Below are 19,623 nucleotides of genomic sequence, written 5' to 3'. Positions count from 1 at the left end.
GAGTCAGTTGCCAAGATAATAAGATGTATTTCCAAAAGTCATCTATTCCAAACTTCCAGACTAAGTGGTGCCTCTCAACAAAAATGGGGAATGAGCAAGTTTAAGCCATTACAGTAAAGCTGACATCAGAGGCAATTCTACAAAACAAAACCTTTACAGAAGCTCTAACAGTTCAATATGATAAACATGTGAATACAGAGGGCTTTACGTGCCAAGTGGCTGAATTCAAGTATTTTTACATATCAGATCTAACTTCCACAAAAGCAGTCAGAAAAATGACTATACCTGTTTAGGGTTAGGGTTACCTGTTCTCCAAATCCATCATTTCAGTAATATGTTGCTATATGCAGAGTACATGTAAAACTAGATCAAGGACACACCAAAACAAGGTATTTTCATTCAGTAAGATTTAATTTCTATTGAACTACACATGGCTACCACCAGTTATACTCCAATTTCTTCAAACTCATTTCCTTTTCCACATCCAATGGCTTGTAGGATAACAATGTTTATGATATTGTTTTAAAATTAAAATCAAGTGAATTAAAATCAATTGTTTTAAAATTAAAACCAAGCTTACGTGCAAGTCTAAGCAGCTCTATATATAATATTGCACAAAGCTCTCAAAACCCTCCCTAAGTTTCATACCTTTGAAGTTAACATCTAAAAGCTTCTCTTAATTGTCAATGTAAACAAAAAAAAATTACTATCCAGATTAGCCTTACCAAAAGGTTAAATAACAGTACTTCCTGTGAAGTCAGTTCACTCAACTGAATCCAAGTTCTTGCCAGGAATTTATCAAATTACGAAAAAATCCATACTGGTTTAACAATATATCATGTCAGCAGGAAAACAATAGGGAAGAGTTTAGCCTAGATTTTTTCAATCTGATAGAGGAGAGTGTTGAATATTTTGGAAAACAGGGTAAAACAAGGCATGATGAAGGATCAAACCTTTTAGAAATTCCACTAAGCCTGCTTTTGAAGCTTCAAATTACTAACAAGCTGGCTTGACATATTACCCACTTCCTTTTGTATACTCTTCCCTCAACTATCAATCCAAAATGCTACAACTGCCTTAAAGCTTACTTGGTAGCAATTGAGTTGTTTTTTAGAAAATTACCTGAATAGCCACAGTCAACTCTGAAGGAAAGTACAAGAAAATGCCGCTCAACTTCTTGAAAAGAGCGAGAGGTAGCTTCTAGTCTTTATTTCAAAAAGCCAAGCAACATCTCAAAGATATATTTATTTTCAAATTAGTAAGATACAGTAAAAAAAGTTTCAAATACTGCTAGAACCAATTAAAACTTATCTAAAAGCTGATTAGCAAGCTACATGAAATAGCTACCTAGCCAGCTGCACACTATCTACAGAAGTATGTTAAAAAGATTGATTCCCATGATTTAGTCTCATTCCAGATCATATCAAGTTAATGCCCTTTGCATAGAACTATCAGCTTAAGCCCTACAATTTCTTAAAAAGGGACTGTACTGGCTATTCAACTAGTGAAAGAATCTAGTAAGGTTTACTTCTGCAAGCCTTTGCTAATAAAGCATCCTTCCATTTCTGCAATTCTCATATTAAGTTTGGAAAAAACATAACAATCCTGTAAAAATCACTGCAGAATGCAAAAGTGGAGTCAGACCAATAGTTTGTCAAGCCAGTAATGTCCTCTCAGTGGTGGCAAAAGGAGGAGACATTTAGAAAAAGCATGCAAACCTTCCTGCAGTTTCAGCCTTTAGGACTCCACAGCCAGCCATCACTGCAGCATCCTGTCCTACTCCCTTTTCCTACTCAAAACGAGCCCATTTCAAGTAGGCAAGTGGCATCAAAGAGCTAGCAGAAGACTGATGCTGTTGCAGCACTGATAAGCAACTACAGGATACTCAGAGCAGTAGTAACTGGATATCGAAGATTCGTCTGAACTTGCTCAGGCAGTTACTTCTGTGGAAAAGCTTTCATTTTCACCAACATCTAAAAAATACAATTACATCAATTTTTTATCACATTTGGCTTGATCTTTAGCTAAACTAAATCCCTCAAGCTGAAACTCGGCACGTGAAGTATACCACAGGAATTGCTTCTAGATTCAAGTCTCCTCTACCCCAGAATCCATTCTTGACTCTTAAGGAATAACCAAAAGCCACACTACAGAGCTAGATTGTGTTTCCAAGTTAAAGATTAAATACATGGGTTTTATATGAGTTCAAGACTTCATAAGTACACCTAAAATATTCAGGCATAACTGTTTACTTCTGACAATAAGCACTTGAGAAGCAGATCATAAAGCACCTTAGTATTCCACACAAGTAACAAAAGAAAAAACAGAATCTTATTTACTTGACCACAGCACTCAGAGGCTGAAATGCCTTACTCAGTGAGCATTAGGAGGCAAGTCATAACTGATCTACAGAGGGATCCCACTTCCCCTTTTCCAGCATTCACCTGTCATATTAAAACTCTTCTTCGCACCAGCTCCAGTGCCTGCTAGACATTGTGCTAGGTCACCTGAACTCATCACACACTGACAAAGAGCCACCAATTTAGAAATTTTGCAGCACAGGTGGTCAACAACACCTTGGCCTCCATTAAGAACGTCACAACCAAATGAAGGTAATTATTTCCCTTGACTCAATGCTGTCTCACCAGCACTTCAGAACTGGAGTGCCCTGCCTAGTTCTACGCTTCCCAGTACAAGATGCACACATACTGGGGAGTAAAGCAAACAACAACAACGATTAAAGGCTTGAGCATCTGAGACAGCTGGGACTGTTCAGCCTGGAGAAAAGGCAGCTTTGGCAGGATCTTATCCATGCAAATAAATACTGTGTGGGACTAAAGACTGTGGTAGACTTCTTAGCGGTGCCCAGGGAAAGGACAAAACAGGAATGAGCACAAACTGAAATATAGGAATTTACATTTAAACAAGAACTTTTATTCTGCCTGCAGTCAGAAACTGGAACAGGCTTCTCTAAAAAACAGTAGAGTCTTCATTCTTTGAAATATTCAGAATCCAACTGGAGACGAGCACAAATGAGCTGCTGTGAATAGGGAGCATTATTGAACTAGATTATCTCCAGAGCTCCCTTTCCAACCTCAGCACTTCCATAAGTCAAAGTTAATTTCTACCAATTTTGAAATCTGAGTTAGCGTACCACAAGCATCCACCAAATGCCAACAATGGCTCAAGCAGGGGAGCATAAAGCACGCTAGCATACTGCTGGAAACAGGGCCCCTTCTAGCACAAATATTGCAGTTCCATTTCAAGAGAGTATCTAGCTTTAATACTTAAGTGATACTTCTCACTATTTAAGCTACTGACTACAAAAACTGAGCCAAGTTAATTCCAGGTGCAGCTAAACCTTTGTTTCTGCCAACTCAACCGTGGATGTCAGCAGATCTGTAGAGCTATAATGGTTCTCCTTGGGGGTTCTGTGAAGACCTTGGGAAATCCCCAAGTAGAGACTAATACCTTAAGCCTGTCAGGTTGTCACTGCCACCTGAAGCACGGAACAATCAACTTCAGTTGCAGTTTTCAGTCCTACAGACATTTGAAGCCATTAATTATTTAATTCCTTCAAATTTATGCTTTATTGAAAGGACTGAAGTTCTCAGCCAGTGCTGACTTATAACAGATGTTTTGTATTAAAAGCCTTAAGCCTTAATAGTATACTCTGTACCAACTCTGACACCGAATTTGCATACACAAGATTCAGCACTAGACTCATTCCAGAATTTTCTATCCATCTTGAATGCTCTGTTGGCACTTGGTCCTTAAGTTCACCTGAAATGTGCTTTCTAGAAGTTACAGGCTTTCAACGCATTTCAAAAACAAAGTTTAATATTACTAATTGAGGGTAACTTTATTTAAACGTAGTAGCATAAACTCCAACTTACTGTTGTAACAGCTCTGCTATTTGCTCTGTTGCAAAACCTTGTTACCACAGTAATTTTTTAGGACTAAACAAAGAAGAAAAAAGAACTTGAAAACAGCTTTGTATTTACTTTTTCCCAAGCAAAATCATTCTAAGATAGACCTTTACATTCATCCATCACATGAAGTCTTAAAAACTGCTTGTGAGATTTTTTTAGTTAGAACATTAAGTTTATAGCTCACACAGTTAAAGTAGTAGAACATTGTTCTTCCTATTATACTACAAAGGAAACTTTAAAAGATTTGGCAAAGTTCCTATCAACAAGACAGGAGACTTAGCTGGTTTTGGAATTTTATTTTTCAGAAATTATGAAAAAGCAAGAGCAGCACTTTTCATGAGCTCATAGAAGTTAGTTATCAGGGGGCTTGTTGTTCTGCCCTCTAAAGGGCCTGATTATTCCCTGGAAAGCTAACCTTCAGCCTCAAAGGTCTTGCAGCAGCAAACAGCCAGTCAACTAAGTAACAAAGATATTCCCTTACCTGTAAATCCCCTGTGGCATGACAGACTGCCTTTGCTTTCATTATTGCACTTTGATGGACTTTGGTTTTAAATCAGGGACTGCTCTTTTCTCTGGTTCAGAGGTCCAACTTCAGTTTCAAAATGTTTTTCTGGGTCATATCAGAAGCTTGAAGCACTACCACTGGAAGACTGCTTCACTGTATTGCCAGCATAACAACGGTTCCTGCCCCAGAGTCTACATAATCTTCAGCAAAAATTCCTTGGAAAGGCTGGTTTGTTTTAAAGATGTTTCTCAGAGAGCAATTCCTCTCAAGTCGGAACAACTAATTTTCTGCTGTTTTGCACCATATCAATACAAAGACAACTTTTCTATGAGAAAAAGTTAGGCCTGGTAATAGTCTTCAAATAAATTACAGCAATGGTCCCTTCATCATGTTTTGGCATTTTTTCTTCTAGTAGTATTCAAGGGCAAACTAGGAAATACAAAGAATAGCAAAATGCGGTAGCTAAGAGGAACCAAAGTATCTTCAAGTAGGAAGACTGCAAGTAAAGTATCTGAGATCAACATAGTTCTTTATCTCCCTTTTAAAGGCCACAGGAGGCTCAAGAATATATTGTATTATCAAAATTCTCTTCCAACACATAAAACTTCTGCTCTTCCAGATAGTATCATATACCGGTGCATCACATAACAGCAATACCAGTAAATTGCTTAAAACGATGCTTTATTATACATTCCTTCACTTCTGCTGAGAAGTCACAAGCTACTTCAGAAAGTCTAAGATGAGTGTTTCTTCCCAAATGTATTATTCTCACATCTAACTAAAAGCTTTTTAAAACAATTTTTCATCAAGACTGCAAGAACAGACATCTTTTCCTCAGTGAAAGTTAAGGAATACAAAACAGTAGTGAATTTCAGAATACAAAACAGTAGTGAATTTCAAGTCAGACACTTGTTTGAAACAGGACACAAAGCAGTTCATCACAGTGTCAATACTACAACAAACTTTCAATTTACGTTCTGGCAAATTGCTTATTTTTTTTTAAAAAAACACACTTATTAGGAGAATGTTTCTATAGATGTAACTCCACAATATTAGTCAAGTACAGATATGCAAGTCTTCCACAGTATTTGGCATGTCTTCCCCTAGGACCAGACCATGAGAACATGTAGCTGCATTTGACTTCTGCCTACTAATTCCTAGAAGCCCAAGGTGCTTGTGTCAATGAGTCAGTATCAAACACTTGCAGTGAGCAGACAGAAGTCCATGCAGAAATTATCCAAGTTATACCAAGTACTATTTTGAATGAATGCTTACTCAGGATACACCAGACAATAATTACTGCTGACCTAAGAAAATGCTTCTGTAAGAAAAAATAAATGGAAAATGGGAAGTTTAGCACAGGCTTTAAAGCACACTCAAAGAAATCCCTGTAGAATTTACCAGACAGTCCTTGCTAGACTATAGTTGGGAGACACTTAACACATGCAGGTCAAGAGATCTTAGCCTACCTCACAGGAAGACTGGTATCTACTGTCATCCTTTCACAATTCGCAAAAAACTTCACCAAAGGACACTGAACATCAAGCTCACTCCAATAAGTGGGATTTACTTACTAGAGGAAGAGCCACAGAACACAGCTCCAGGCTACTGTCAATTGTTTCAGCTTGATTCTTTGTGGTACAGAGGAGACTGTTGGACAGTTTCCAATTATAACCCTTTCTGAAAAGGTTTTTCCTTCCAAACACAAGCTGACATGCTGTTTTAGAGCATCTGCCAACCACTGATCATTCTAGCACTGGCAGATACATTCACCACAGTTGCGTTTTATGAGAATTAACACACTAAGCCACTATGGCTTCAAAGTGATCAGTAGACTGGTTTCCTAAATAAAGCTTTTAGGCTGCTGAAGTCCCACTTCAAAATACAGTTCTTTCAAGCTTCATTCTGAAAGTTACCTCATTTATCATTCTACCAGTACAAAGCCACTCTACTTTATATGCCTAGCCAAGAAATCAGCTGGGTATGAAAGCATCGTTCATGGGGACTAACAACTTGGGGCTGGGGGGGGGGGCACTTTTCCATATTTAGTGACAGCTTTTCCAGTACATTGCAAACCAGCTAGTAATCCTTAACTACAACATCAGTTAAAGCACTGCCTCCAAAATCCTTGCTACAATTAGAAGTTACTTGGTTTGAAACACAGTGACCAAAGCACCCTTTATTCATACTGTAAGTTGCCAATACAGCTACAGGAGGCAAGTAAGAGCTATATAGTTAATGCTGCATTTTCAGGAGAGATAAGGACATGAATACCTGTACTTTCTTAAGTACCAAGGAAGATTTCAGTTCTGCTCATTCTGTTTATTTAAAAAACCTGAAAACAAAAAGCTATGCCAAGACCAAATACTTCTATAAGAAGGTATGAAGAGAAAAAAAAGAATAGTATTATGCAAGACTGGAAAAGTTGTTTAACTTATTCCTTCTCAGCTTTCATGTCACTATGCTGTGCAATGGCAGCAGGAGACTAGACCTGATCATGCAGGAGAGGCATTAAGTTGCGTTTTTATATAGGAATGATAGAGACTTCTGAAAGAGAGGTTACCTATTACTGTTCGCTTCAGTCTATCTCTTGTTCTAAAAACATGCATCAAATCCTCAAATTAAGATCACTAAAGAAAAATAATTTTAAAACCATCTATAAGTCTCTACCACCATCTGGAGGATATGCTATGAAATAAAATATTAGTCCTACAAATTTTCAAGTAGACCTGTCAAGATGAGCCAAAAACAAAAGCAGTTTTTCAAGTTTAAGGTCAGATCTGCTCCAAAAATTAGTTCAGGATTTACCAAGAGACATCTTGCCTTAAAGAGAGACTCAGTTAGCCTAAAACATCTTATAGAAACACATCCATCAGTCTCACAAATCTATAGAAAGTGGTCCACAGAAGAGTTTGAAGACTATCCCACTTAGGAGTTGTGAAATTCTTGGGTTGTTAAACAAGACCTACCAAGAATAGAAAGCAAATGCAAAGCAATTCCAGTATCCTATAGCAAAGAATCTTTCTGGAAGATTAACTAGTATGTAAAGAGCTGAAAATAGAGAAGCTCCTTACTACTTTTGGCTTTAGGCTTCACTTAGCAACAGAAACCAGAATGTGCAGTTTTGTGCTATCACTGGCAGGCAGGCCAGTATTCTGTAACTTAAAAAAAAAAAAAAAAAAAAAAAAGAAAAAAAAAGTCTACTACTTAGAACCAATTATTTCCTGATCTAAAAAATATAAATATATATATTCAAAAGAGCCAACCCCACAGTATTCCAAGAGGAAAAAAAAAAATACAAGGCTTCAGAAGTGTAACCAAAAGCAGGCAACTACCTCTGAGTTTGTATCACTGACCAAGGCAGGCATTTCACTCCAACTGAGATAAGCATCACTCCTCTATAGCTACCCCAACACATACTCATCAGTAGTAGAATTTTTCATAAGTTCAATAAGGACAACTGATATAAAACTAGAGAGGTTTTGCGAGCAGTTATTTTATTATATTTCAGTTAAATTTTTGCTTCAGTTTTGTTGAGGATTACCACTCAAATCAACTCCTTCATGGTCCTTTACAGCAGCTGTTACTTTGAATATGGTAGTTGCTGAATGTGAACACTTAAGACACAAGCGTTGCAACTAACTTTATACACAGTAGACAGGTTTCACACTGCTGCATATGTTAACTACCATAAAAGTTACAGCAAAACCATGTGTCTCCCTTAGTGGCCCTCTGAATACACACAGAGGAAACATGTTAAGAGTAAATTATATGACAGAAGCCATTAACATTTTCAAGAATTGGTCTTCCGTATACTTGCACTTCTGTGGGGGGGGTGTTCTTGAATGTAAAAAAAAAAAAGTAGTAAATTCACCGAAGGGCACTAAGACTAATGTTTAACCAAAAAGGGATAACCCAGTACAACCACTAAAAACTTCATGCCTTCACTTAAAGGTCCTATTAATTGAAAAAATATAATCAAAAGTTAGAAGTTAAAAATACTTACTGTAATATCCATAAAGTACAGTGTCTTCAATTTGTCTTGAAACATTAGCATCAGCCCAATCCTAGCAATAAAGGATAGAAGCATTCAACACAAATGAAACAAAGGAACAGTTCATTCAATAGCATTCTTCTATTACTGAAAAAAACTGCTTATATGAAATGCCTACGGAAAAGCATTAAGCACCTAGTTCACCCATTTTAAGTGCTGAACTTAAGTTAGAACTAATTCACCTAACAAAGACAATTAAGGAGTGTGCTGCATTTCAGGGGAAAGACACTGCACTGATCCCTGCTGCTTGTACTCACTTTGGCTGTTAGCCTTGTATTTAAAGCTTTATTATTTTCCCCCCAGATTAAGAATTCTTAGTTACTACACATTACATTTGCAACACACAACTGAAATATAATTTTAGTGAATATCATTTCTAGCAGCTAACAATTTTTCTTCTATACTTAGTATTTAAGTGGCACTCAAAACACCTGTTTTTACTAAACTTTTTTTTCTGCATATCAGACAAAGCAGCTACCGAGTCTGAAGCTCAACCTGAACAGTTCTTCAAAATATTTTGTAAGACAACTGGATATATCGTTATTTGCAGTTCTAGCCCTTTTTTATGGGCTCTGAGCATTGCAGTTGACACTAAGCTTCAAAGTCAAGTCCTTGCAGGGACATAGCTGTCCTCAGGATGAGTCTTCTACAAAACCTAACATAATGGTAGGCTTGGAAGCAGTGTGGTACTTTAAAAAAAGACCGCACAGACAACTAAGTTGTATGAGTCGCTCAGCACAGTAGTTGGATGCATTGGATTTAATTTTATAATTAACACATTTACATCTGCTTTGCAACTCTTTAGAAAATATGCACGTGCAAAGCATTAGTGGAGGGACCCAATCAAGTCAAGGATCCACTCATTTTGAAGTCAATACCTCTCAATCAAAAAAGCATTAGTTTCACATCAGTAAGGCTGACACTGGGAATTGCTAAAAAAGCAGCCCCAAAATCCCACTTGAGGCCAATATCCACATTACTGAATGTCAGTCATACACAAACTGGAATTTAGAGACACCTTCTAAAAAGATGACACAGAATCGAGGTAAAAATGTTTTCTGGATGCAACTCAATAGATAGGGCAGAGTCAAATTTGATCAACAGAATTTACTTTGTTAGGCTTCCAAATCGGGAAGAAATTCATTCTGTACAGATGGCCCTTTCTAAGGTATCAAACATCTATTTTTCAAGCCTAAATATGAATAGCATATAAAGACCCATATTCTTCTGAAAACCTCTACAGTACTTCGCTTCCTGTTAACTTCTCTACTTGGCAGCACTACAAGAGAATCATTTATTAAAGAACACAAATACATGGAGATAGATATTAAAAAAAATGCAGTTCTAAAGAATTACTGGCTACAGAGCACTAGTAGGTGTAAGTGACTGGGCATACAGGAAGAAGCATAGGACAGTTTCATACAGGGAAGATTTTACAGACCAGAAAGAACATCAAGTAGTTTTGGCAGCTCTCTAGTGTGTTGTGTAATTCCTGCAGTATCTTTATAACAGGGTCTCTTAAGATAATCGTTGAATGCTTTGGGTTGAAAGGGACCTTCAAAGATCAGATAGTCCAACCCTTTTACCACAGGCAGGGTCATCTAGATCAGGTTGCTAAAAGCTCTGTCCAGCCTGACCTTGAACACTTCCAGCAATGGGTCATCCACAACTCCTCTGGGTAACCTGTTACATAGTCTCGTGACAAAACCACGTCTTCATGTCCAATGTAAATCTACCTTATTTCAGTTTAAATCTATTGCCCCTTGTCCTGTCACTACAGGCTCTGGTCAAAAGCGTTTCTCCATCTTTCTTAAAAGCCCTCTTTGTATATTGAAGGATTGCAATAAGGTCTCCCTGGAGCCTTCTCCAGACTGAACAACCCCAACTCTCTCAGCCTCTCTTCATATGAGAGGTACTCCAGCCCTCCAGCCATTTTTGTGGCCCTGCTCTAACACCTCTGCCTTGTACTGTGGGCCACAGAGCTGGACACAGTACGCAGTGCATGATATACACAGGACTTCCATCACAGAACAGCTATGACTAAAATCTGTGTATACAGACACAACAGTACTTGGACATAAGATTGGCAAATAGCTTTTTATAGTGCTCAGTTGTAGCTTACAAGCTTATTTTTATTACTTATCCACCCAATTTAAGCCATCATCTCCTTCTTCAGAAGTATAAGCCTTTACTTTAGTTTGACCAAGACTTGCATTACATGAATGCTCAAGTTAGCTTCAGAAAAAAATAGTATCCTAAACCAGTAACTTTTTTCTACTTGATACTACGCACACTAGCAGAGCTTAGACACTAACTGCATCCAGCATCCAGTCTTGAGTTTCTGGCCTAAGCACCGAATATCTTTACATAATACCAAGGGGCAGACTTTTCCTGAAGTCCCTATCCAAAATTCATACTGATCAAGAAGCCATAACTCTCAACAGATATTAGTAGAGTAACATATCTCAAATCTTTCCACAGAACTGCAGGAGATGCATGTATACGTGTTAAGATTCAGATCCTAAAGCTCCAAATGTAACAGCATTGATATGCCTTATTTGAACAGTAAAAGCCTATCTTTCAGAACTGCATTACTCCATCCTGGGGATACATTCAGAGAATAGAAGGGAAATACAACTGCAGCTATGTTGGTAACTGCAACTAGCCAGAAGGCTCAAGTCAAATTCTTGCCCCCAGTCCCTTTCTTCTCCTTGAGAGGAACTATTGGTTTATGGAAACTAAATGTTTTGTAACATGATGGTTGCCAGACATTGAATCCAGAGGTCTAAACCCATCTGTACAGCTTGAACGTATTCCAGAATTGTTCAAGTCTTGTGGGATCCAACCTTTGTGTAGTCAAGATCAAGAAAGTAGTTATCCAGGAGCAAAATTCTTCACAAGCTAGCTATCGGAGCCACCCAGCATTACTGAATAGGTGAAGAAAGATCCAGTACTGTCAAAGCTCCTTTCAATTTCCATGCACAGGCTTTTTTCAAACTGGTAAACTAAACACCTTTCAGTTGTTGTAAAATGCATGCAATGGTACAGAGCATATGAAAAAGGGAAGTGAGCATACTCCTTAAGGACTACACACAATAAGACTTTAAAAAGTTTAAGACTTGCTTTATCAGTTCTTTCAGAACTGCCTAAACTCTCATGGAATATGGGCTTGATGACATACCATACACTTCCTTTTTCCTTGTATCTCAGAAAATCAGCACCATCTTCCATCATATTACTATATTATAACTTCCAGCAGGCCACTTTACATTAAATTTTTGATGTTCACTGTCCAAAATAAATGATTACCATCCAACTGGAATTTGAGTAGAAAAGTACACATGCATTTTGTCATCTAATCAACAACAACAAAAAAAGGATGAAAAATATTTCAGCAGAAGGGACAGAAACAAGACCTTAAGTGTCTGCAGGTACACAATAAGCCCAGCCTTTGAAGACTGTGAGGCTTAAGCCCAACAGCATTTCAACTGAAACATTTCTAGGCATTTGTATGAAAACAAACACAGAACATTGATGTGTTTAAATTGCCTAGTGTTAAAAGTTAAGGAAATGCATTGCTTTAGTTATGCTTAAGGGAAAAGAAAGACTTAACTGAACAGGTGGCACTATTTACTTCCAAGTAAGTGTTTGAAAAGGTCTCTCCCATGAGCAATGGAGACATCCAAAACCCACACCAACCAAGAATATGCAAGAAGAGCAACAGTAAGACCTGAAGTTTAAGTGGCACAGCTGTTTTACAGAAGATTTAGCTAGTAATTGAAACTGAACAGGGGTTAACTGCCAAAAAGCTGCTTCTCCTCCAACACCAGAAATGCATTAATAACACTTAAAGTTCTACATCTGTATCCTGTTATAAAACATTGTAATTGCTTTTCATTTTGTTGCTCAAATTAAGTTGTGTACAGGACTATAGTAATAGTAGGAAACGTACCTTACAGCATATTAAGATATTGAGATATCTTGCATCTTACATCTTTTAATGTAAAGATGTATGCATCACCATTGTGTATGTGCCTGAATTTATAAACTCTGCACAAGAAGAATCTGTAATGCAAGCCAATTTAATAGTATATCATATCTATTATGTCAGCTGAAGCCCCACATTTACACAAACTAAGGAGGTAAAAATCCTTATTCTAATTGGCAAATTATCCATATGCACACATCAGCAACTCAAAAGCAATAACCAGTTCACCTGAGCTGTTTCAAAAGCTAGTGACAGCAGCACTGTCTTGTCAAAAGCAAGAAGCACTGCTACCTAGTGTCAGAGTTGACACCCTGAGCAGCAGCACTGATATTTCAGGTAGATAGGTATATGAATTTACTGAATGAGAACATCCAGGACTCAGTCGAGAGCTCATCTGGGCAGCCTCTAGATCTAGTCTGTTTTCTTCTCCATTCATTATGGCCTAAGATTACAATATATACAGGAAACACCTCAGAAGCACAGTAGGTTAGGAAGGTGAGAATTCATTACTGCCTTCAACAGTGGTTTAAGATGTGAAAATGTGACCACAAATTTTTTTCAGATCTGCAGAATTCATGTACTCTGAACTACTCTGCTGTACTCCATTTTGTTCCATGCAGTTTAGCAAGCATACATCCTATTACCTTTAAAATACCTGTAACAATGCACTGTATCAATAGATAAAGAAATCAACAAGTATGATCACCTACATTAGGCTACTATATTCTTAAGTATTCCTTAACACAAGCCATGAAGCATTCAGGAAACTGAAATACATTTAAAAGTGTAAGAAGTAAATAGATTAGTAAAATGTTCTTATGTAAATAAGAATATAAAAAGGCAGTTTAAGACACTTATAGTTTACCTGAAAGCTAAAACCAAAGCAAAGCTCCCTCAAAAGATTTTATAATTGTGATTAAGCTACAAAGAACACTTGCCTCTCCCAGTAATCACTAAGCAGAGTCTTCCTTCTCCCCATAACTGTGTCCAGTTAGTGACTTACGTTAACATACTTCAACAGAACAGTACTATTCAAATGGTACAGAAAACTTGCCCAAACAAAAGACATACAAGCTAATGTGACATTTCTGACCTTCCCCACTTTTTGGTGAGGGAATAGCCATGAATTTCATTCTTTTGTGCCTGTTAAAGGGGACATTTCTACTGTCACTGCTGGACCCTGCAAGAATTTCATGAGTACCCAGTGAAGAGGGCTCCCACTCTCCACAGGTGTACCTTGGTAGAGCTTCAAGTGCTGTAACAGTCCAGATTTCAGTATTCATTAATATAATCAAATGTAGATGAAGCAGTCATTGTGCTGATTAGCCTTTCCCAACACAAAAGAAAGATACAGTAGCAAAGACTGAAGAGTGGGTCACAGCATGTTTAGATAAAGAAATTTCATGTTCAGGTCTTGGATCTTCCAGCCTGTTACCTCTAAAACACGGCAGAGCCAGGATTTTGAGAGCCAGATGGAAGGTAACATCCAGAAACAGGCATACCTCAGCCACATCTGGCTCCCATGAATATTTTGGCCAAGTACTGTTACTTCACAAGTAGCAATCCCTACTCAGGACAGAAAGCATGGTCTCAGTTGATGATGATTTCTCAGCTAACACCATTCTAGAATAAAGAAATCTGACATTTATAAATGGTTCTGTATTCTGAGCAACCACATAATGAGCTTCCCCCAAGAAGAAAACAGTCTTAATAGAATGGTCTGCAAAAAGGATCTCCAATTAAGCAGATGCTACTCCCTGAATCCTTAAGGGCACAACAGGCTTTTAACTTTTCAGACAGACACCCAAGGTCTGTGAGGTATTCAAACCAGGCTGAAAAAAATGCCACTGGCTTTTAGCTTCATATAGTAGCAAGTATCTGTACATTAAAAAAAAAAAGTTCACACCGTCTCCCCCGCCTTCTGCTGCAACAAGAACAGATTTAAAAAGACAGCTTGGTGATGATAACATCATTGTGTCGAGCAGTGTTCCTGTCACAAGACCACATCAGCTATGTTTTATGTTTATCAGACTTGTAGGTCAGACCCAGAGGTCTTGGGCTCCAGCAGCAATCTTAAGTCTCTAAGCAAAGGTGAGGTTTTCTGTTCTAAAGTGCTTGTCATAAATCAAACAAGCTTTCAGAACAAACAGATCAGATCCAGCTGGATGCATTTGAAGTCCATTGCACAAACTAAAGCACTGTCAATGAAAATAGTCAAAACCTTCAAGATAAGTGGTGCTGGTGAGTATTATCAGGAATTTTCTTACAAGGTACTGAAGCTCTTTTGATTAGTACTAGAACCAAAAGCATGCTTTCCTACTTAACGGCACTATGAATCAAAGTAATCCCAGCCTCTAGAAAAAGTGTTGTCACAATGAATTCTATTTGTACATGAGAATAACAGCCACTCAGGTCCATGTATCACTGCTCCATTCCTAAGGGACTACACAACTACCACACAAAACCTTCTAATACAACTTCTATACCAAAATGGCTCAATTCACTCCCTACAGAAGCCTTAGGACCATATTTGATAAATCTCACAAAATATGGCAAGGCAACAGATGCAAAATGCCACAAGCCACTTCTTTACAGTAAAGAAAAGCTTAACTGTATTATTTAAACAGTATATTAAGTTTAACAGTCCTGTGGAAATGGATTAAACCTCAGGTTTAACAAAGGCTGACCAAGGTATAGTAAGCAGCCCTTGTCAAGGAAGACACCTGAAAAAACATGATGTAAAGAAGGCCTACACAACACTATTTGAAGTGTTTCTGTATCCAGAAAGCAGAATCATTTTGAGAGCCTTCAGAGAATGGTGATCTCCCCGGGTACTACACTTCAGACAATTAAACCAATTCTTGTAGCCAGGACACATACCTTCACCTGCCACCGAACACACAATTCACAATGAGAACTTTGACCCACCAGACTGTGCCTTCAGTTTAACCTCTGCTATTTTAGCATGCTTCTCCAAGTTTGCTGGAAGTTTGTTCAGAGAAAAGCCTCAAGAACATCTACAAGTTACTAACAGGGTCAGACACATTAAAAAATAATTGGAAGTACACATATATTACCTCTTCCTTTTAAGTCGATTATCTTTGACTTTCTTATCTCTGGTAACTGGGAATTACAGTTGGGAGGTGAAGAGTACGTATAGCAAAAGAAAATTGTTTACCTAGGACCTGGGTAACTGCCACTACTCTTTTGGTATACATCTGAAATCATCCAGTTGGAAGTTTGATGAACTAATGATATATCTACAGAGAATATTATCCACATCTGCTACCTGGATCTGCCTCAAAAATTCACTGAGAAGAATCTAATGAGGATTTGACTCACTCTGACCACCCAAAATAACAAAGGATTCTTGCCCATGTCATGATCCTTCAGACCCCAGTATCAGATGTAGGGCCTTGGAGGGGCTTGGTTTGAAGGAATGATTCAGAGCAATGGCAGTAGCCTCTTGGAAATATTCTGATCCAAATCCAGTCCTACTTGTGAAGCAGTAGCAGAAAAGCACATGTTGACCAGGACAGTGTCAAGAGCTTTAACAATTCATGAAGCCCTTATGTTAAGATGCTGTCAGCCTCTTCACTTGACATTACTCCTAAACTGAAATTACCAAATCAATAAAGCTGTGTGTTTAGTTACAGGTGTAAGTGTTCTAACTGACTTCAGATGTACTCAACTGTTATGAGGAAAGCCATGTTAATATTTCTATATCCCAACTTCAACACTTGTGTTAAATCAAACATATCAGAAGATCTCATGTCATTATTGCAAAACTAGAAACTCATTTAGCTGAGCCTTAAAAGAGAAAGAAGAATTCTTCTGCAAGGCAATATAGAACAATTTTATTTCAACAGGTCAACATTAGGAACTAAGCAGAACCAAGCACCCTCAGAAGCACAGGGAAAAAGGTACTTTGAAGAAATAAAAGCTTTATCACAAGCATGAGAGCTTACTTTTGGGTATAATTTTTAAACAGAAGCTACCCACCCCATCATATCACAGCATGTGGCCATTAAGAAAGAAATCTAGCTCAAGAAAAACAGTATTTTGAGAAATCTTCCTTCTATTAATCATACTTCCTTGAATAAGACTGTAGTGAGTGCATGACCACATCTGACCTCCTACTCTCCTGAAAGGTTTGTTTCTCAAATCAGAGGATGCATACATTAACAGAACAGGTCTCCTTTGCAACACAAAATTCTGCTCAGTGCCCCGCAAAAGTACGTTTTTCAGATGGGCCCAGTTAAAGCATTATTTCTCTATCTGCTGAAGCTCAATATATTTCTAAATACTCAGTATTCTCATTGAACTGCTAGTATCGTGAAATATGAAAGGTCTCTTCCATCTTCTCTATCCATTTTAACGCCAAACAAAGTCTGAAGACACAAATTTTTAACAATAACATGGAACAATAGCTTAAATTATTCTGCATTGCCATTAAGCAATAAATATGATAAAAATCACATCACAGTTCAATTCTAAAGGCTTCTTATGACTTGCATTTACATGAGCACCAGCCAAAAGGCATTCTATCGGCTGCAAGCTAGTTCTGAAGATCTAGCATGACCTAGGTTTTCCTTTGGAAGTGGGGCTAGAAGGGGATACAGTTTGAATATAGTGTGCAGACATTTACATCTGCTCACTCTCTCATTTGTCTCAGGATCATATCTTTTACAATAGATCCAGGTAGGCTCCAAACTAAACAATGCTCTCACTAAAATTATTAATACGCTCCAGTTCAACCCATTTTTAATAGCGGTATCCTCCCAAAGACACTAGGTCACTACCTTCAAGAACCAAGAACCTTCCTTGAAAATGAAACAGGCCAATGCCTGAAGTCTTGGGAAGAACTCTCACAGTAGAGCTGACTACAATGAGTGCTCATCTCACAAAGAACAATTTGCACAGCAACCCCCTACAGTTTAATTTTTTGAAAATAGTAGTTCAGTTAAGGCAGTATCAGTTAAGAAGAAATACTATGTATTCCCCTCCCCCAAGGTTTTTTTCCAGCATTCCCTCTTTTAAAAGAAGTGCTTGTTAACTCAGGCTGTGCATTATAGGCAGATTAACACAGTAAAAAATTATGTCTTAGTGTTTCAGATCCAGAATAAGAGAATACTGGCAAAAGAGACACTCAAAATAATCTTAAACTGCAAATGGGCAACACAGTTTGGTTTTGAACAATGGGACAACAAATTCCATTCTACAATGCCACATTACAGTGTACTAAAAAGCAACATTTAAGAGATTTCTTCAGTATGGTACACACGCTCCTTTTAGCACAAAAGGGAGTAAGTGCCTGGAAATGAGCAGAATGTCAAAAATAAGTAGAAGTAAAACCTGAAATCCATTTCAAACAATAAACAGAACTGAGTGTTGTATTCACAGTACTAGTTCCCAGCTTTCCAAAAAGCTCAGGGACTGGAACAGGTATTAGCATGGGTTTTAAACACACTGACAACTTAAGAACATCCTCTCAACACAAACACTTCTTCTGAAGAGATTAACATTTGTAGGAGTACATACCTTAAATGTACCATTTTGGGTTTTCATATATGAAACCAAAAAGATATCCACTGGTAGTAGTGCTGATGAGATAAGAGCAATGGCCAACGCAAAGATTGCTGTTATGGTAGAAATCACTTCGCTTTCCCGCCGACTCTGGTACTTGCGCACATAAACCCAGCAGAAAATCAGAATGGCCTGAAACATGCAGGGACAAACAGTCATGAGTGGAACAATAAGAATGTGAGAAAGTAGGCACTGAAAACAGACCCTGTATCTGACTGGCACACTCCATGACATCAACACATTTTTCACCCGAGTCCTGTGCATCAGCACTACAATCACCGCACACAATTCACTCTTTGCGCCTTCGCTAAGAGCCTGAGCAGCTGCGAGCGCAGCGCGGACAGCAGACGGGCCAACGCACAAGCAGGCGGCGCCCATCGCGCCGCCAGGACGGCGGGAGCCCCGCACGGCCGGCTCGGGCTCGGGCTCTGCCCCGCTGCCACACCGGGCCGGGCGAGGGGGCGCAGGCCGAGGCAGGAGGCACAGCCGGCCCGGGAGGGCTGGCGGGGAGCGGGGCGGGGACCCCGCAAGCCCCGGGGAGGAGAAGAGGGGGACTGGGGCAGCCGCACGACTCGGCCGAGCCCCAGCCGCGGGACAGCCGGCTCTCACCAGCAGCGCCAGGCCAAAGAGGCACCATCCCGTCAGCAGCTCGGAAGCGGCGGCCGCCGCCATCTTCGCTTCCGGCAGCAAAAGCGTGCCCGCCCCGCCGAGGCGGGGACTTTATAAGGGGGCGGGTATCACGTCACCGAGGGGACTGTCCGTAGCGACCGCCGGGAGCAGCGTCATGCGCTTGTGAGGTGACATTAGCAGCTGGTCCGCTCCGCGCGTCCCGCCACGGCGCGGCGGGCAGCAGCGAGGGCCCGCGCGCAGGGCCCGCCCGCCGCAGTGCTCTGTGACGCGGGCGGAGGTGGCGCGAGCCAGCGGCCGCGTGCTGCCGGAGGCCCCTCCCACGCCCGGGCTCCGCCGCCGTCCCGCAACCGAGCGCGGCGTCGCGGAGCGGGAGCCGGGCGCGCAGGGCACAACGGGGGGATGCCCCGCACCACCGCGGGGGCGGAGCGGGGGCCGCGGCCGGGTGTCCTCACCCCCGCTCCCGCGTGGGGCTCTCCGTGTTTGCCCGGCCCGTGGGGGCTCCCGCTTAGCGGGCAGCGGGAGAGGGGGTTTGGCGGGACGCAGCGAGAGGCGGCGGGCACTCTCCCTGTAGGATTGCTGCTTTTTTTCTGTAAAAGTTCCCGAAATGTTTCCCTACGTCACGTACAGCTTCCCGGAGCTGCCCGCCAGGTGTGCGGGCTCCGTCAGCGGCGCTCAGCCCCGCGGCCACACGCGGGGACGCTTTGGCGGGGCGAGGGGCGCAGGTGACCGTAGCTGTCACGCGCGAGACTGGGAGGCGGAGCCGCGCGGGCTGGGAGCGTCGCCCGCATCGGGCTGCGGGGGGGCTGCGGGGGCGGCCTCCCGCCCTGACGCCTCCGCCCTGGGCGTGACTTCACTGCGACGGCGCGAGGAGCGCTCGTGGCCGGCTCCTACCGTCGAGGGCGGCAGGTGGCGTCGCTCGGGAGCAACC

At 40.3% G+C, this 19,623-nt stretch overlaps 1 protein-coding gene across 1 annotated transcript in view; it reads right to left on the bottom strand.

Annotated features, from left to right (window-relative positions):
• Positions 1-18,945, bottom strand: part of LMBRD1 (LMBR1 domain containing 1) — a 76,344-nt gene extending 57,399 nt beyond the window's left edge. Inside the window, exons 1-3 of the mRNA XM_080388843.1 lie at positions 18,675-18,945; positions 18,021-18,197; positions 8,444-8,504 (exon numbers count right to left, since the gene is read on the bottom strand). Of these exons, the coding sequence (XP_080244969.1) occupies positions 8,444-8,504; positions 18,021-18,197; positions 18,675-18,737 (301 nt within the window). The 5' untranslated portion in view covers positions 18,738-18,945. The remainder of the gene's footprint in view (positions 1-8,443; positions 8,505-18,020; positions 18,198-18,674) is intronic.
• Between the last annotated feature and the right edge of the window lie 678 nt (positions 18,946-19,623).

This window comes from Falco punctatus (assembly GCF_963210335.1).
Source record: "Falco punctatus genome assembly, chromosome: 5".
In the NCBI taxonomy this organism is placed as follows: domain Eukaryota; kingdom Metazoa; phylum Chordata; class Aves; order Falconiformes; family Falconidae; genus Falco; species Falco punctatus.
The sequence above is the reverse complement of the archived record's forward strand: the minus strand, read 5'-3'. Positions and strand labels throughout refer to the sequence as shown.